Source organism: Micromys minutus (assembly GCF_963924665.1).
Source record: "Micromys minutus genome assembly, chromosome: 3".
NCBI lineage: Eukaryota > Metazoa > Chordata > Mammalia > Rodentia > Muridae > Micromys > Micromys minutus.
In genome coordinates, this window is record NC_137972.1 from 15,345,996 (window position 1) to 15,366,237 (window position 20,242).

A 20,242-nucleotide genomic window follows, 5' to 3' on the forward strand; every position below is an offset into this window, starting at 1 on the left:
AAATTAAAACATTAAACTATAAACAAATATTAAGCTAAAAACAGTAGATAAATTGGTTAGATTAAGCATTAATTTAGCATATGTGAGACTCTGGGTTTAATCACTTTGATAAATAGTCTCAACACACACACACACACACACACACACACACACACACACACAGCCTACTCTATCTACTTCCCTAACTCTCACCTTGGCACACTCATCAAGGAGTCTCTGTTGTTTCTCTTGTAGATTCATCCTTAGGGACTCACAGAAGGAGAAAAGACTCATATCTAGAACACTGTCTTCTCCTGGTTCACATCTTTGTCCATTGAGCACAACTCTCAGTGTTTCTTGATAGTTTTTCTTTTCTCTAAACCAGTGAATATTGGGAGAACACAAGCTCAACTTTTCAAGTTATAGAATGTTATACTGGCCTTGCTGAAAACTATACCAACTTCCTTCTAAGAATTTGTATATATATATTTATATATATATACAAATTTATATATATATATATATATATTCCAAAGATGAACAAGGCAGACTATCCAAATTTATTAATTTTTCATCTATCTATGTAATATTGTCTGTCTGTGTATCTATTCATTTACCTAGCTATCTGTCTGTCAATTTATCTATCTATCTATCTATCTATCTATCTAATCTGTTTCTATCCATATATCTGTCCATCATTTTCTCATCATATATTTATATATAAGCATATTACAATAACTAATGAAAATGGAGTTCATGAAATTGAAAGAGAGAAGGGATTGGTATATAGGAGTATTTGGACTAAGGAAATGGAAAAGGGATGATATAATTATTTTATGGCATCAAAATCTAGTACAAAAAATTTAAGGTAACAATAAAAGTAAGAAAAGGTAAAGTCTAAGTAATTTACTTACTTTTAAATAACATTTTAAAATCTTTTAAAATAACATTTAATGGTGGTGATCTAGAATATAATGTGGCTTTATCTTTTCACAATGTAAACAATGAAGATACACATTTAGTAGGTGATTGTTACATCCTGTTTTACATGTAAATTTTGCTTATTGTAATGCACACTATCAGACATTTGAAAAAAAAAGCCAAGCACTGATAAAAATGTATTCGTATACATTTATGCAAAAATGCTTAAAATTTGTTCTTTTATCTTTGTTTTTCAAAAATAAAGTTGTTCAAAAAATATCATAAACACACAAATATCATTTTAGAATTATTTCTTTTGTTAAATACCTTTAATTTCCTTATGTTTGGTAGAAATAGCATATATAATATCAGCAATAAAATGAAAATTAGCATAATTGTACTAATTTCCATTTATATATGTCATATTAAAAAGACATTCATAGAGGCAGTCGCTGTCTGGATAATGATTACTCATTATTCAGTTAGAATCAGTTAGATGAAATATGTAAGGTCTGTGCCATTCTCACTCTGTCAGGAATAGACTACGTCTCCTAGGTAGCCTCTCAAGGGTTTCCTGTACAAACTGGAAGCTACAGGAGTAGGAGTGGCTCAGGGAAACCCCTGGGGTTTTTGCTGTTCTATCACAATAGACACAAATTCTGTCACTTTTCAAAATACCAGTAGTTCCAGTAGCAGAATCTACTCCACACAGGCCTACTGCAGGGGTGTTTTGCATTGTCTTCTTCCTCATTTTTGTAGTATGCTAGGAGTCCTACCAACAGGGCCTTCCTTTCTTTACACTGAAGGTAAGATTACATTTCTATTATGTTTCATGCTTAATTTGTTTCACTCACTGGCCTAATTTCCCTCCCTTGCATGTTTTGTATGTTTTATATCTATTATCTACCTATGTATGTACATATGTATGTATGTATGTATGTATGTATCTATCTATCTATCTATCTATCTATCCATCTATCTAACACCTATCTATCCACCCTTTTTTGAGAGTGAGATTTTTTGTAATGTTCAAGAAGCTCATCTTTTTTTTCTAATCTCCATGAGTCGTTATTGTTGATAATGGTGGTGATGATGACAGTGATGATGTTAATGTGTTTAGACATTACCTTGCTGTGTAGCCCAAACTAGATATAGACTTCATTTCCTATGTCAGCCTTTTTAGGACCAGGTTGTAGTTATCCATATGCACCATCCCATGATGTTTACTAAAACTTTGCTAAATATATTTTTTTTTTAGATTTGATTCTTTTCCCATGTTTTGAAGCATCCTTTAGCTCTTGAAGAGGGGTACAGTGCCTCACCATATTCTCCATGTTGTTTAAGCAGTGTGTCATCTTTCATCTACCTTGAAACATATACTGAGGTTAGTGGCAATGTGCTTGATTTGAAGTAGAAGAAATTGGTAGTGTCTGAACATTGTTGTTAATGGTGGGCAAATCAGATGTACTAACAAAGGAAGAGAAAATTATGAAGATGCTGTCAATGTAAGCAAAGTTTGTTTTAACTAAGTTTTCTATTATATAGCAATGTGGAAAAATGCTTGTTTCTTTTTCTCTTATACATAAAAGTCACAAATTTACAAAGGTTTATAATACCACTACCTCAACAATAATGTTAAGTAATTTTACACAATGTCCCACTAGCTATCATAGCATCTAGCATGGTGTATATGGGCATTAAGGTTACTATTAATTATTTGAACTGAGTATGAAAATTGAAATAGGAATAAATATACTTATGCATTCATTAGTATATATTTATATTACATTCATAGGTGTGAATGATGACCTTATAAAACCTGAATACATTAGAATCTTCCCCACTAAGCATTTGAGAAATGATGGTTTCTAATATTTAGTGGATAACTGACAATACATAGAAAGTAATTTGAAAAACATACATAAGACTTTGTATATACAGCATTTTGATATATTTGATGAGCTTATTATTTTATGTGAATCCAAATTCTTGATTTTTCACTGTGAGATAGAATACTACAAAATTAATAATCCATAAAAATGTATGCAGATTAAAATAAGTAGATTGAGCAAAACAAAATAATGGAACTAAGAATAATTTTATTTTAATAACAACATGTAAAACTTAATTTTTTCTTTCTGCAGCAACTACAGAGGGCTTCTGTCTGCTGTACACAGGGCACGGAGCATTTGAATGAAATTCAACTGGGCTGTCTTTGACAACAAAGTGTGTGTGTGTGTGTGTGTGTGTGTGTGTGTGTGTGTATGTGTGTGTGTGTGTGTGTGTAAAACATAATTTTATTAGTGAAATTTGGCTTTTGGTTCACACTGTCTATGATAGTTCAGGAAGAAACTGTACATAAAGTCAAACACAGTATTTAGAAAATTGTTTAGCATATTTTTGACAGTTCAAAAAAAGCTGGATCATCATGGTAGTGACAATTTGGGAGATCATACGGGTAACATTAGTAAGTATTGTAAGTTTGGAGATCGTCATAGGAATTTTAGGAAATGTATTCATAGCTCTGGTGAACATCAAAGACTGGGTTAAAGGAGGAAAGATCTCTGCAGTGGATAAGATTTACATGGTTCTGGCCATTTCCAGGACTGCTTTTATATTGTCACTAATGACGGGGTTCTTGGTATTGTTATTGGACCCAGCTTCATTGGAAATGAAAATAATGTCAAGACTCCTTACTTTTACCTGGGTGGTGACCAATCATTTCAGTGTCTGGTTTGCTACATGCCTCAGCATCTTTTATTTTCTGAAGATAACCAATTTCTCAAACTCCATTTTCCTTGCTTTGAAAAGGAAAGTTAAAAAGGTGGTTTCAGTGATATTGGTGGTGTCTCTGATAATCTTGTTTATAAACATTATAGTCGTAAACATCTTCATTGAGAGACGTCAAGTAAACATATTCCAGAAGTATAGTACAAACAACACTTTAAAAGATTATGGGATTTTTTTGTTCATTAGCACTCTGTTTACTCTCATCCCGTTCACTGTGTCCCTGACAATGTTTCTTCTGCTCATCTTCTCTCTGTGGAAACATCTAAAGAAGATGCATTACAGTGCCACAGACCCCAGAGATGTCAGTACCATGGCCCACATAAAAGGCTTGCAAACTGTGGTCACCTTCCTGTTACTATATACTGTTTTTTTTATATCACTTCTTTTACAGTCTTTGAATATTAACACTAGGCATACAAACCTTCTTTCTCATTTTTTACGGAGCACAGGAGTAGCTTTTCCCTCATGCCACTCCTGTGCCTTGATTTTGGGAAACAGTAAACTGAGGCGGGCCTCCCTTTCAGTGATATTGTGGCTGAGGTGTAAGTACAAGCATACAGAGAATTAGGGTCCCTATATCATATCAGGGATTCTCTTCCACATTCTAGGGAAAAAAAACAATAAGAACTGGAATTTAGGAAGGACCCAAAATTATGAATCTTTTATGCCCTGAGACTTCAGACAATCATTGTACTTTTAATAGTAAAAAAAAATGATTGATGATTAGTATAGGAGACATGTCTACAAATGAGCCAAGAAAATGCAAAATAATTCCTTCTATCATATAAAAATGATTTATAATAATGATTCATAATATAGAAAAATATCAAAAAATGACTATAAAAGTTTAGCTTATATTTTATTTCGCATACAGATATAATCATCCAATGTTTTAGGGAAAGTTCAATGTAGAAAATTTAAAAAAATGTGTCAAATAGCAAATGTCTTTATGTACTGAATTACCTTGTTCCTCCTTGTCTGGGAGATGGAACCAATGCCAAATTATTTTCTTCTTTTCTCCATATTCCACCATGAAAGATGTCCACCAGACAATTTTTTTCATAAAAACATTTTGTTTATACCATATTCATACTTACATTATTTAATTTAGGAAACAAAAATTATTTAAACAGGAATTATACGGTTTTTCTACATAATTTAATCTATATATCCAATTTTGCTTGATTTTTATTTTCAATAATAATAATAAACAATTCCCATAGATGTATCCTAATTTAATACCTCATTGATGGTTTTGGTTTCATTTTACTTAATGTCAGTGGTTCTCAACCTTGGTAATGATCTACCATTTAGTTCAATTCTGGGTATGAGGGCATACAGATAAGGGACCAGTTTCTCAGTACCTATGAGCACCAGAATTATGTGTTTTGCAATAGTTTTATGAGAGCCCTTTGTAGATCACTATCCACAAGTCACTGCCTTGTACTTGTCATTAGTGTGAGAAGAGGCCCTTGGACCAGGAATGGCAAGTTTTCCCAATGTAGGGGAATGCCAAGCATATGGGGTGGGGAGGGTGATTGGGAGCTAGTGCACCTTCATGAAGATAACTAAAGGGGAAGGTAGAATATGAGCTGGGTGGGAGAAGGGGATGAAATTTCAAATGTAAATTCAAAGAATATATAATAAAAAATAAAACATCACTGCCTTATGTAATAATAAACCAATTTATCACAGGAATGGATATTTAGTTTAATTAAATTGCTTTACATATATTCTACATGAATTGGTGTATATATAATGTGAGGATCTGCTGTATGACTAAATTAAGAGTAAATAATAATAAAAAATTTACTTCAATGGATAAAACATTTAAATTGATTTGAAAAATGAAGCTTGAGGTCTGCCCATAGTTATGCGGTTCCATCTCCTGTGCTAAGTGCTCTTAGACCTGGAATATGTCTTAATCCTGGGATTCTTAGAAATGTAACAATCTTTCTGCATTGGATTTTTCACAGATAAATCCCTGTAGGATTGAGTGTAGTGTGTGTAGATATTAGAAATAAATATTGATCCATTGGATCTAGAATTACGGATCAGGTGAACTTCCATGTTAGTATTGAGAAGAAAAAACTTGGTGCTCTAAATGAACAATAAGTAGGTTTAATTGCTTTTACCCTAGATTTTTTTTCTAACATGGTTCATTTATTTATTTCTTAATCAAAGTCATTTATTTCCTTCTTATTGATTTTTTTAAAGAAATAATTTGTAGCAAAGACAATGATTTCAAATAGAGTGTATACTGGTAACTCCTAAAAGCAGGCTGTCCATCTGCTTATAAGGTCACAGTGTTCCTTCAAGCATTTTAGTACACACATATGGAAAATATTGTCTCTCATATCCAGACAAAATGTATCCTTTAGGGCATGAAGATATCATTAGAGTGACAACGATCATGGCTTGAGGACAGCTGTCCCCAGATTCAGTGAAACATCTAGAAAATTGCTTGATCCAAATTTGCAACCTGTTTTGGAAAATGATTCAAAGAAACATAGTATTTATGTTTATGATAAGTGTACTCAGTTTTTCTAAGTTGTTTGATACCTGCTTACCACAATAAAATGAATGATATACCATTATCAACTTAGATGGAGTCATTACTTTTGTTTGTTTGTTTGTTTTCTGTGCCTTACCTTAGTCAAAGGCATTTATTTGCACAGTCCTAGATAATGTCAAAAGTGTATATTATATAAATTTTGTAATCTAGGTATGCCCAGACCTGAGGACAACAGTGGAGGGGCCCCTGAAATTTATGCTTCTGGTGCAAAAGGGAAAGTTCCACAGAAAGAAGTACAGGCAGGCTGATAAAATAGGGGAGACATGGCTTTCTCACCTGGTACAGGTGGCAGATTCACTGCCCAGAGCATGAAGCTTTATTCCCAGGGTCCACTGTTAGACCTCAGTTAGGAAAATATAATTCGGGTATATTTCTCACATAGAGAAATATATATTAGTGAAAGGACAGATGGAACCAGTAGGGTGTCAGCAGCCAAGTAAAGGAGAAAGCACTGGTTTCAATTAAGTGGGAGTTTTTGAAAATTTACTGATTTTATATGGAGTGAGCAATCATGCTCATAAAAAGTCTTTATAAAACAATTTCTACAGAAGAGCTATAGCAGACATCTATGTGTGTGTCTCTTATGCTTGCTGCATCTAAACTATACTGCAAATTTCTTTATACAGAAGTTGGATAAACTACTAAATAGCAATTCTACCAATATAGAAAGACAGACAAAAAATGTCAGAAGTCCACAGAAAGAGAGAGAGAAAGGGGGGAGGGGGAGGGAGGGAGGGACAGCTTTTGGGAGAAGGAGAGAGATGGAGAGAGATACCCATAGTGACAGAGAGAAAGAGAGAGAAGAAACACAGACACAGAGAGAGACAGAGCAGAGCTGGAGACAGAAAGTCAGAGACCGAGAGAGACAAAGAATGAGAGATTGAGAGTAATGGTTTAGAATAATATTTAGTATTATGATCAACACTAAACACTACTAAGAAATTTAGGACAGAAAAATCCTAAATGAGATACATTAGTCAGTATAAAACAGCACAATTTTAGACACCTGGTTATTTATTCAATATATAATCAGATGTAATATAATACAACTACATAGTATACTTTTAATTTTTTTCATATGTTATATCTTATGTCCAGCTATTACATGGATATAAATGAATGGAAAGGAGTTGACAATATGTGGAAAATGAAAAAACTAGCATAAAATGATCTTGATGCCTTTAGGTCTGTTGCCCAAATTTCTCTGGAGCTGGAGATGAGACAATCAGGAGTGGATTCCAGTACGGTGTATAAAATTTCTCTAAACAGAAATTTAAAATTTGTTAATTGAATAAAATTAAATTTTATATTAACATTTAACTATTAATATAATTAGAAAAGAGGCTGTCCTACATATTCAATTACAAGTTACACGCTTCATAGAACTTATCAACGATATAGCTCAGCAGATAAGGACACTTGATTCTGACCCTGAGGACCTGAGTTCTAACACTAGGTAGCAAAGAGAAGGAAAGAGGAAACTCCTATAAGTTGCCATTTGAGGTTCACATGCCTACCGTGATGTTTACACACAGTTACACATGCACACAGACATCCACAGAAAGAGATACACACATAGCTTCACACAAACACACACACATACACACCCACACAATCATATATACACAAACATGCATAGAAACATAAATATACAAACTAATAAATATAATTTGAAGAATTGGTAAAAAAAACTGTCAGCATAACTGGTTGTGAAAAGAGTATTTATAGCTTAATACAACATTTTTTTTCACATGCAGTTACAGATAATAATCATAAATTATAGAAAACCTGAATTATCTTTCAGAAACAAATGAAATATGTGAGGAATTTTTGGCCCTGCTGCTGGTATTGTTTTATTGTTGTTGTTGTTGTTATTGTTGTTGTTGATTGTGGTGGTGTTATTGTTTTTAGTATTTGTGTTTACTACTTATATATAATATTGCTACAAAACAGTCTATTTTTAGATAATTGTACAATAATAAATTTTCCTGGTAGATCATAAAGGAAGCAAGAAATAATTAGTAAGGAACAACCTACACCCCTATTATTAACTTCTTGTCACAGAGCCAATTTACTTATGAAAATAAACTATGAAGAACACCTATGGAATCTTCAGAGGATTGAAGCTCCAACACCACAGTAGTCTCTTCCTGCATTCCTACACAAAGCGTTTTAAAATTTTACTAGTTTCATCTGTACTTCATGAGTTCAATTTGCATAGAGACCAGACAAGACAAAACCTTACAAAGCAGTAAAAGGGCGTGTGTCTTAATTTGCATGCTAACAAGTAAGATTTTGGTTGGATTTTTAACACTGGTAACTATAAATTATGGAAAGTATGAGACAATGGTGTATCCCTGATGGAAGTTTTGCCTGGTTTATGGCAAAATTTACATTTAGAATTTTTGTTAAGGCCTCTATAGCATTGTGAACAGTGCTGACTTTATCAGTGGAACAACCATGCGAATATTCTACTGGATAATGAAAGTCACACTATTTGGGCTGACTCCCAGTTAGTTTCTTCATGAATTGGAGGACACAGATATTCATCTAGTCCACATAGACCATGCAGGCTGATAAAAGAGACATGTGTAGATGGAGGTTCATACTGCCTGTGATGGATGCAGTCCACATAGATCTGCTTTGCTTCAAGTCTCAGCAAGTTTTATCTTCTTAAAATAATGAAATTATCTAATCTCGCATATTTCTCCTGAAATAAAGACAAATGTCATTCCTTTGCTTTCGTATGGAAATTCGGTGCTTTTGTATCCTAAAAATACTTTGGCAGCACTATTAGGCAACAAAACTAACATGAAAAAATACAGCTTGTGTGTGTGTGTGTGTGTGTGTGTGTGTGTGTGTGTGTACTTGTATTGTCATGAAGAGTTTCTTTAAATAAGAGTCATATTTACCAAGTTGAAAATATGTCCCAGGTAGGTCTCCCATTATATATATATATATGTGTGTGTGTGTGTGTGTGTGTGTGTGTGTGTGTGTATGTATGTATGCACGTATGTATATACATATATATACATACACACACACACACACACACACACACACACATATATATATATATATATATATATATATATATATAGCTTATATATTTTTCATTGTTTACTGCCTACATGAGGAAACATCTAAGGAATCAAGGCAGGAAGGCTCAGTGTCACTAGCTCTCATTTACATGGTCCACAGGAAGGCTTTCAAAACCTTTGTCTCCTTGCTTTTCTCTATGATGTCTACTTTGTGTTTGTTCATAGTAGATTGAAACTCTGATGGAATGTCAAATTATATAGTTCATCAAGACTTCCAGAATACTGGTACCACTGTATTTCCTAACCATTCATTTGTCCTGATTTAGGAAAAGAGATGTCATCATCTTCCTTCTTGGCTCTTTGACCTAGAAGGCACTGGTTTAAAATAAAAAAAAAAAAAAAAAAAACCTATCTCCTTGACATTATTTGACATTTGCTAAATATTCCTGGCCACAGAGTCTGATTTAAAACCTTGTTGATATAAGCAGTTACTCTACTGGAGAAGACTTGTATTTTATTTACCATTGGATAGCAATTACATAAGTCTTCTTGGCTGTTATTGGCTCCCCATATCATTCTTCCCTTTTAACAGGTGGGACCTCATCTGGCTGCTAGTTGTAAAGACCCAGTAAGTGATGTGCAAGTCTCTGTAAGTTTGTGTATTCATCAGTTCTGCTGTATCTAAATGCACATTGTCCTTTGTGGTCATCTGTCACCTGTGGCTCTTACAAAATCTGTACCTTCTCCTGTATTGTACTCTGACCTTTGAGTTTAGAGGTTAGATGAAGAGATATCATTTAGAACTGAGTACTCCAAAGGCTTCTATGGATGGTAATTTCAGGATGATGTCTTGTAGAAGAACATTTAATAAACAAAGTTGTATGTCTTAGTCATGTTTAAAGATAATTTAATAGCCACACAAATAATGGCTTCATTCGAGCTCTGTAACAAATGCACATTATTGTGCATTGGAAGTGGTTGTCCTGGTCCTTTATTCTTGTCTTTATCCTCTTGAAGCTCCTTTGCTAGTCTCTGGCCTCATGTAAATTTTGCCTTCAAGTCATGTATCCAGTTACATTCTCCTCTTTATCTCACATAAACATAAATTTAAATCTATACAAATTCTATTCTTGAGGGAAAATATGCGGTAATTGTTTTCATAGATCTGGCTTATTTTCCTCAGCATAATTTCCAGTCTCACCTGTTTCCTTGAAATTATAATAATTCTATTAATTTTTGAGTGTTAAAATGTATGTATTGTCACATGTCACATTCATCCACATAGAGAATAGCTAGTGTTTCAATAAATGTGGATATGAAACTATATTTGTGGCATATTGATTTACATGTCTTCAGTTTTATAGTATATGGTGGTTTGGCAAGGTTGTAAGTTTTCAGTGTTCTGAAAGAACATACACTCTGGGGTGACATACTGGTTGGAATCTTTAACACACCTTGGTAAATAAGTAAAGATTCCTTCTAGTGTTCAACAACATCTAATCTCATTTGTGTGTGTGTGTGTGTGTGTGTGTGTGTGTGTGTGTTTGGTTTGTTTTTGTTTTGAAGACAAGAATGCTAATGTGTAAGAGAGAATCACAAAGATGTTTAATTTGCATTTCACTGATGCTCTCAGGATCTTAAGTAATTATTCAAGTATTGACCTTCTGTATTTAGCTCATTTGTCTTGTTTTCTGGATTATTTGATTGTGGGGACTAAATTTATTCACAGTTATTAAAGTTTTTGGTTAATTCCCTATAGAATACATAGTTGGCAACATTTTCCTCTTCTGAATAATGTTTAAGAATTATGAAATTTATTTTACTTGACATTCAGAAGCTATTTAATTTCATGTTAACTCATTTGTTATATTTCGAATTATTTCATAGGCTATTGGAATCTCCTTAAAGATAAACTTTGTGCCTCTTTTTAAGTTATTTGTCTATCTTTTTCTAGATGTTTGACAGTACTTAAAGTTTTTGATCCTTTACCTTGTGGCTAATAAGTTTTATGCATCTGGATTTCACTACTCCTATCATTATTATGTACCATACTGTGGGTTTATTGCTTGTGCTTTTGTCTTCTCTAATGGTCTCTACATCTCTTTTTGTCAGTACTATCTCTGTTAATGTGGTTCCATATTATAACCTTATGTCATGTGTTCAGATATGTTTGCACTGCTTCCTGTTAATAGTTGTTCTGAATATTTTATTTGTGCTTCCATATGAATTTTAAATGTATCTTTTCGTTCTATTGAGAATTGAACTTGGGTTCTGAAGAGAGCTGTATCACACCTGTAACTTGCTTTAGACAATATAACTGTTTTCACAATGTTATTCAATTTATTTCTGAACATGGGAGACATTTTAATTTTCCAGTGTCTTCTTCAACTACTGTCTTAGTCTTTTTATATTAGTGACTGACTTATTTCTAAGCATAGTATTTTTCCTGAAAGTATTTTATATAAGTGAATTTAATTTTTGCCACTGTGGCTTTATACAAGTCCTTTTTAAATGTGTGTTGATTTTTTTATTTGTTTATTTTGTTGAAAAATATATAAAATCTAAAAGTTTCTTGGTGGAGGACATAATTGTGTTTTGTTTTTGTTTTTGTTTTGTTTTACATATTCTTACAGAATGTGCAAATGTAATTAACTTATTGTTATTTTTCTTATTTGAATTTCTGTCTCTTGAATTGTTGTGCTTGATTAAAATATTGTCATATCTCTCTTTTTTTACATGGAGTTGTAGCTATAATTTCTTCAGGATTTGAATCAGGAAGTTATAAAGAAGTTTGTCAAATACTTTTAATATGCACTGAGACAATGTCATCTCTACCTTAATATTTTTTCATGTATTACATTGCATTTTTAATTGAATTTATTGGGTCAAATCTAAATATTTAGCTTAAAACTACTTGTTTCATTGAGGACAATTTTCATATTATGTGTTAATATATATATATATATGTTTATATATATATATGTTTATAAATATATACATGAGTGTGTGTGTGTGTGTATAATTGTTTGTACTTTTGTGGCAGGTTTTCATGCTGCCTAGGCTGCTCTCAAATTCACTGTGTTGTGAGGACTGCCTTTTAGCACCAGGACACCTGGCTTCATTTCCTTATATGGTATTCTTCAATATGGTTTGCAAATATTTTACTGAAAAATTTTGCATCTATGTTTATTTGAAAAAAAAAGCTTCACTTTTCTCACATATTAGACCCTTATCACGTTTTAGCTTCAGTAAAATTAAATCCCTTCTTCATTTGTCGAGTAGTTTGTGAGTTATTGGTATATATTATTGTTTTACACTTTGGTAGAACTCAAGGAATTTAATCAGACCCATTGCTTTATTAGTAGTAGATTGTATAACTGTTCTAATTATTTGCTTGTTATGATTCTGTTTATTTTTATAACTTAGTTATTTAATTAGTTAAATCAGATGTTTCTAGGAATTTATTTTCCTCTGTTGATCAATATTTCTCAATCCATGGGTTATGACCATCTTCAGTGTCTATAAACTCCTTAAGAACATAATCATATCAGATATCCGGCATATAAGATCTTTATATTAGAAAACAGCAGTCAAATTACATTTATAAAATAGCATTAAAATTATTCTAATGTGGGGCATCACCTCAAAATTAAGACCTTTATTAATGTTGAAGCATTGGGAAGGACAAAAAACACTACTAGATTTTTTTTTTTTTTTTGTAATTGTGGTTTAAATTTTCCACGAATTCCTGTGAATTCCACTAGAATTTATTGTAAATTCCTTCATGTGAATTTTTATTTTACTTTATAGTTTTTGTTACTTTAGAAATTTTCTCCTTTGAGATAATAGCATGCCATTTATGGACAGTCAAACTTGGTGTAGAGTGCTGTTGGTGCAACTCTAAGTGAGTACTTTGCATGCATGAGGCTCTAGGTTCAGAATCAGGAGCAAAAATCCCTGATTTTGAAAATCCCCAAACACAATCAAAAGACTGGCTAGCTCAAGTGACACAGCCTATATGAAGCAGCCACGGTTTTGCTTCCAGAGCTATCCATTATGATTGTGCTTAGGTTCCTGAAAGTGAAGATTTACTCAGAGATGTTTATCAATTCAGAAGCAACTTTTACTGCATCAGAGGTGAGGTCTGCCCAGTGAATATACCTAGAGATAAAGCATCGGCATGAGTAATACAAATTTATGATTGCCTGTGTTTATTCTGAATTTGGTCTGGTTATGACAGTGTCCATATTTATTAACACAGTATGACAAAAATTTAACAAAAAAATTCTTGTAATTTCAAGAATGTTATAACATTAAGTCTTATTATGTGGTGGCTACAGTGATTATGTATGACAGTGTCCTGGAACTCTGTTCACAGCCCAGCAACTCTGGACCATATAAACGTTTTAAAGATATTTAAGTATTGCCTATAATAAAATTGTTTATTCCAAAGATGAGGAGCAGTGGGAAAGTTGTCCAGCTGCCCAACTGATACATTTCAACTATATAGAAAGTATTAGACCAAATACACAAATACATTAGACATACTTTGATTTGGACAGAAGGCAACACGTTTGAGCGAGAGGACCTGACATTTAGAAAGCACCACTTCATTTAGTGGACTACAAAATTCCTGTGTTCATGTACTTAATTTATGCAAGACCTCATGCCTGTAGAATAAGATTATAAATTTTCTCCTCTGAGCACTCTTCTCTGCCAAGATACCATGCAAATTTAGGTACTTCAGACTAATAAACCTTGTAATTAATATAATATAATTTTAATGTGTTTATCTAAAGAACCTTGACACAAGGGCAGCAAAGAGTGATATTTACCATCTTTGTAGGACATTAATGTCTTCTGAATTTTAGGGTTGATCAATAAGTTCCTGAGCCAATAATTTCTACTTATTTTCTGTTCTTAATTATAACAGAGCCTCCTTAGTTCAATTAACCCAGTTTTGAAGACTTTAGTGAATAATGTTCTGTCATAAGATTTCTTTACATGATTCACAAAATATTAAGGTGATTACCCTCATTCGTCTTATTATGGTTATGCATACTTAGATGTATATATTTTAATAAATGGATTTGCAGTGCATAACATTGTATTTATTCAACAGCACAAGTTAAAATGAAACAAAACACTACTTAAAACTAGAAAGAAGGAAACATAAAAGTTTTACCTTTTCTTTAATTGTACCAATTTTATAAAAGCTTCATTAGAGATTACAAGCAACAATACATCAATTTCTAGACCATTAAATTTTAGAAAAAAATGAGCAATGTAGATAGATACACAGACAATTATGTGTGATTCACCACACTAATAATGTTTACTATAATCAGTATATAAAAGTTGTCCAGAATGACATATTAATAAAAATTCATTGATGAATTCTGCTTGTTTATAAAATGCTAGTTCTACAATAAATCATGACATTGCTTTCTTCAAATGATGTCTTACCACTTTGACTTTCACAAAAGAATGGAAATTAACCCTTCAGTCATTCTCATTTTGAGTGAGAAAGACTGTCCTGACCCAGGAGTGGTATTTCAAATGCACATATAATGCATTTCGATATAAAGTGACAGGAAACGTTGCCAGGACCTCAGGACAAGCTCTTCAGGGCAATGGTTAGCAAGACTTTACTTAGTCCAAGCCCTTATGTAAAAACTTAGGAAATTTTGCCATCACCTTCCACTCTACACAATTGATCCCTATGCTTGTATTATTCCTCTTAAAGCATATTCTTATTACTTGGATGAAATAAGCCATAAGAAACATTATATATTTATCTTAAATATCACAGAAAAGCCATGTTTTATAGCCTTGATCACTAACCTGATGTGTTATAGAAGGATGTAGAACTATAAGAAGTAGGAGGAGCTTAGAAGAAGGAAGTTATGTCATAATAGGCATGCCCTTAAAGGGCATATTAGGTGCACAGGTGTTTCCTCTCTCTTCATTTTTGGCTTCATGGAAGGAAAAGTTTTGCTCCACTCTTTTGCTGTTCTGCAATAACACAGAGCACAAAATGAAGCCAAGAGATCAAGAGCTAAAAGTTCAGGAAGAATGAACCAAATTTCTTCCTAAAAGGTAAACTAGTTCATATAATTTACTTTACTGACAGGAAACTGACAAGGACACTTCCATGTCTGTGCTGGTGGTATCTTCATTCAAATTGTGTCTTTTCCTTAAAAATTTTGCATTCTGGCCTGTAATTGACACATTTTAAATTATTTCAACTGGTAGACTTGGCATAGTGTGTTTTTAGGGAGCTATAAAGAGAGTAAAGTCAGTTTTACACAGTAAAATTATCTAGGATTCTCTGCCATAAGTGATAATCAAAATCATTTTTTTCTGTTTTATGGTAACATGTAATATTTTATTTTCTTTAGTTTCATAACTCTTTAGAAAGGATGGTTCTTATCACTCATTTTACTTGCCATTTTGATCAGATTTTGTATCATTCTTAATCTGTCTTGGTGTCCAAAGTGATATTTACAGAGATAATATTAGTAATAGGCAAGAAAAGTAGATATAAAGATTCAGGTCTTGGTTCTAATAAATGCATTACACTATTTTCACAAATATTTAAGACTGAAGAAGAATCTTTCTGTTCAGAGGAACTCATTTACATTAAAAACAGATCCAGAGACCATCTAAAGTACCCCTTTTCTATCCATGGAGCAATATTTTAAAGATTGATGAATATTTCCACTTAATTCTCTGTGGTGTTAACTTAGAACTCTTTATAGGACACTGGCAAAAAACAACGAAAGAAGTAGTACATTGGAGAAATAGGTTTGCAATACCAACTCAATGTAAGGCTGACATGGGAGAATCACAATTTCGCATGCATAAGGCTTGTCTGGACTACAGAGTGACCTTAAGGTAAGATCAGTCAATGCACTGATACTTTCTTAAAGTACAGAGTTAAATAGAAAGCTAGAGGTATAGCTTATCATAATACATTAGTAAAGTGCTAGATTTAATTATTATGTTTGCAATAAATAAAATAAAATACAAGATATTTGTTATGTTACTAAATATGTTATAGATACATTATTTTTGAATCAGAAAAATTTTTTCCGAAATGAAAACAAAAATAAGAAATGATTTTCTATAAATGTACATTTGGGCATTTGTGTTGTTTATGTCTTGTGTGTATATGTAGGTTATTGCTTACATGTTTTTATTTAAATTAAAATGAATAATATAATTTATGTGACATGAATGTAGTAGCATTGATCTTCATATATTTTTTAGACAACATGATTAGTATGTACTAAAAATTTTGAACAATGTCTACATAGGATTATGGGCGTGTGCACATAAACATATGTATTCATTTAACAAAAATATTCTTCAATAATTATCTGAGCCACATAAATAATTTTTAGTTGATAAGAACTCATATTATATGACCAAAATCTGTATGTAGGGCAAAAGTGAAAATAATACATATAAATTTATTTATTTTTTTTGTAGATAGCTCATGAGAATCAATCATCTTGTTCAACTTCAGAAAACTGTGTGTGAGATACTGGATAAATCACAGATTATATCTTTGGAAGAAGACAACTAAGACTTTTATGGAGAAATTATGAAATAATTCCTGGTAAATTGACTTTACTAATCAGTAATGTGTAAGTGGTATCTTAAAGGATGAATATTAGAAATTTTCAGTGACCAATATGTAGAATGTTTTTAATGCATCAGAGACATCATACCTTGCAGCATGTTCTCACAACAATTAAACTACAGCCATGTGCTTACTATTGCAATCACCTTTTATTTGGAAGTAATAACTGGAATCTTAGGAAATGGATTCATAGCAGTAGTGAACATCATGGACTGGGTCAAAAGAAGAAGGGTTTCTGCCGTAGATCAGATTCTTACTGCTTTGGCTCTTACCAGACTCATTTATCTGTGGTCTATGCTCATTTGTATATTGTCATTTATAATGTGCCCACATTTGCATATGACATCAGAAGTATTTACTGCAATGAATGTTATCTATGTAGTGAACAATCATTTCAGCTTCTGGCTTGCTACATGCCTTGGAATCTTTTATTTTCTCAAGATAGCCAATTTTTCTAACTCTCTTTTTATTTATCTAAAGTGGAGAGTTAAAAAAGTGATTTTAATGATAATGCTGGTATCACTGATTTTCTTGACTTTAAACATTTTATCTTTAAGAATGTATGGGCAATTCTCAATTGATGTTTCTGAAGGGAATATGTCTTATAGTTTGATGGATTCGACAGAATATCACAGGATATTCTTATTCACCAACACATCCAAAGTTTTCTTCCTCACGAACTCATCCCATGTTTTCTTACCCATCAACTCAATGTTTATGCTCATACCCTTCACTGTTTCCCTGGTAGCATTTCTCATGCTCATCTTCTCACTCTGGAAGCATCACAAGAGGATGCAGGTCAATGCCAACCGACATAGAGATGCCAGCACCATCGCCCACATGAAATCCTTGCAAACTGGGTTCTCCTTCCTGCTGCTGTATACAATATACTTACTTTTCATTATCATAGAACTTTTGAACCTTGGATTGATGAGGGAAATAGTAATACTATTATTTGAACACATTTCTGGAGCAGTTTTTCCTTTAATCCACTCATTTGTGCTGATCCTGGGAAATAGTAAGCTGAGACAAGCCGCTCTTTCTGTTATGCCTTGTCTGAAGTATCAGTCCAAAGATATGGAAACTATTGGTCCCTAATAAATTTCAGAGTACATTATGCAAAATCCTGAGTATAATCCGTACAAAGAAAATGTGATATCATGATGGAATTAAAAACTGTGGCTTCAAAGTGGAAGGGTTAATACATAGATTGATATGAATCTAGCATTATATATGCAATTTCATAGAAGGAATGGTAAAGAGGAGATTTTCTGCAATGAAAAAGGAGGAAAATACTTAAAGATGAGGAGGAGTTAGATATGTATAATAACAATAAGGATAGAATCATTCTAATCTGGGAAAAACTCTAGATTTTAATTTATTATTATAAATAAGCTTTTCATGTATGGCCTAATAATATTCTTTCCAATAATCAATGATTATGAGATAAAATCTTCAATACCAACCTGGACCAGTTTTGAATTGTTGGCTAGGGCTCTCCAAAAGCCTTCTGAAACAAACAGCCTACTTCTTTTGCCATTACTTAATTCCTAGAGGTGAAATTTTTGTCCCAATTTCTGTTGACACCATGCTCTTTAGAAATCGGAACTTCAGAGTTTGAACCAACCTTCTGATTTTCTCCCTGAGGAATAATTTTCATAGTATCAGCGTGTGCTGTCCAAGATTACAGAAAGGTTGACAAGTAGTATTCCTATTCAACTGTGACACTTACAAATCACACCAATGACAAGTGACCACCATTGCATAATAGTCCTATTAATCCAGTAGTGCACACATATCTTGGTACTAACCAATTTCCCTATAATTGGACTTAAGGGTCTTCCAATAAGTAAAATTCTATGCCTGGTACAGAAAACTAAGCTAACTACTCACAAGGTGATTGAGTAAAATTGAGGTTACTTGAGAATTGACAAAACTTAATTACTAAATGAGGATAATACCTGACAACAAGATATAAACATTTGACAGTATACTCCCAAATAAACTTAAACTTCATCTGTCATTACAAAATTTACTTTCACAACTGATGAGATTGACTGCAGAAAATCACATTCAAACATGTGATGGGGAAGCCTAGTTCTAATGAGTATATTTATGAAACAATCAACACCTATGACCAGAGAAGAATATAGAAGAAGGACAGAAAGATTATAATAATTAGAGGGTCACGGACTATGCTTTGAGGTCATGCCCTTTAGAATCATGGGAATAAATATTATATATGTGCAGACTCATGAACATGGCCACCCAAATATCAGCTGAACAAGGAGGACACCAACAAACATGTCAACATGGACAAGAAAAAGCCTACAAAGCATCAAATGTACAGAAAGATTAAAGGCCTGAATAAAGGTGGGAAGAGAAGAGGTGAAAATTGTTACCATAGTAATAGTTTGATCTTGAGATACATAAAAGAGAACATGCTCATAAATTAAATATGCAAAGTAAAACCTTCAGTAAGAGAGAATTTTATATATTTCAAAATATTAAGTGCTTATTTGAACAAAAACTTCCTTTAAGTTGTGAAGTAGGGTCATAAGATAACGGTTTTACTTTTAGTGTCATTAATTTGTGTATTCAGTTAGTTATTACAAGTGCATGCTGAAAATCAGTGATGGTGCTTTGATGATATTTTCATAGAATTTAAATTCTATGCTATGAAAACTGAAAGTATGTAATATGTTAAAATGATAAGACATATGTATCTAGCTATAATCTCTGTTCTTCGAAATGTTATATGTTTCACATATATATGAAGGTGGTTTTATTTTTTCATATAAAGAAACCTAAATAAATCTTCTAGATATATGTACCTTCAGTTTTCTTACAAACTGGAAATCCATCCTATATACTGACATCAAACCTGGCCAATAATGTGGATGCCAAGATGTGCATGCTGACAGGTTCCTGATACAGCTGTCTCCTGAGAGAATCTACCAGAGCCTGAAAAATAGAGTTGGATGCTATCAACCAGCTATTAGCCTGAGAATGTAGACCCCAATGGAGGAGTTAGAAAAAGGACCGAAGGAGCTGAAGCTGTTTGCAACCACAAAGGAATAATAACATTATCCATCAACCAGACCCTCAGAGCTTCCAGAGACTAAACTTATTACCAAGAAATACACCTGGAGAGATCCATGGTTGCAGCAACATATGGAGCAGAGGTTAGCTCTTATCAGGCATAAAGGAAAGGATCGGTCCTTAACTGTGAAAGCCAGCATATGGTAATGTCAGGGAAGGGAGATGGGAGTGTGTGTGTGCGGAAAC

General features: G+C 32.8%; 2 protein-coding genes across 2 annotated transcripts; both read left to right on the plus strand.

Moving 5' to 3' along the window:
- Positions 1-3,328: 3,328 nt before the first annotated feature.
- Positions 3,329-4,258, plus strand: LOC308419202 (taste receptor type 2 member 103-like; the record flags this gene model as incomplete). Its single annotated transcript, XM_080914823.1, has 1 exon — positions 3,329-4,258. One exon carries the CDS (start codon positions 3,329-3,331, stop codon positions 4,256-4,258), a length of 930 nt encoding a protein of 309 aa, XP_080770949.1.
- A 12,792-nt stretch (positions 4,259-17,050) lies between these two features.
- On the plus strand, positions 17,051-18,052 carry LOC308419201 (taste receptor type 2 member 123-like; the record flags this gene model as incomplete). The annotated part of the gene is made up of 1 exon (XM_080914822.1): positions 17,051-18,052. The coding sequence occupies one exon, from the start codon at positions 17,051-17,053 to the stop codon at positions 18,050-18,052; it is 1,002 nt and encodes a 333-aa protein (XP_080770948.1).
- Between the last annotated feature and the right edge of the window lie 2,190 nt (positions 18,053-20,242).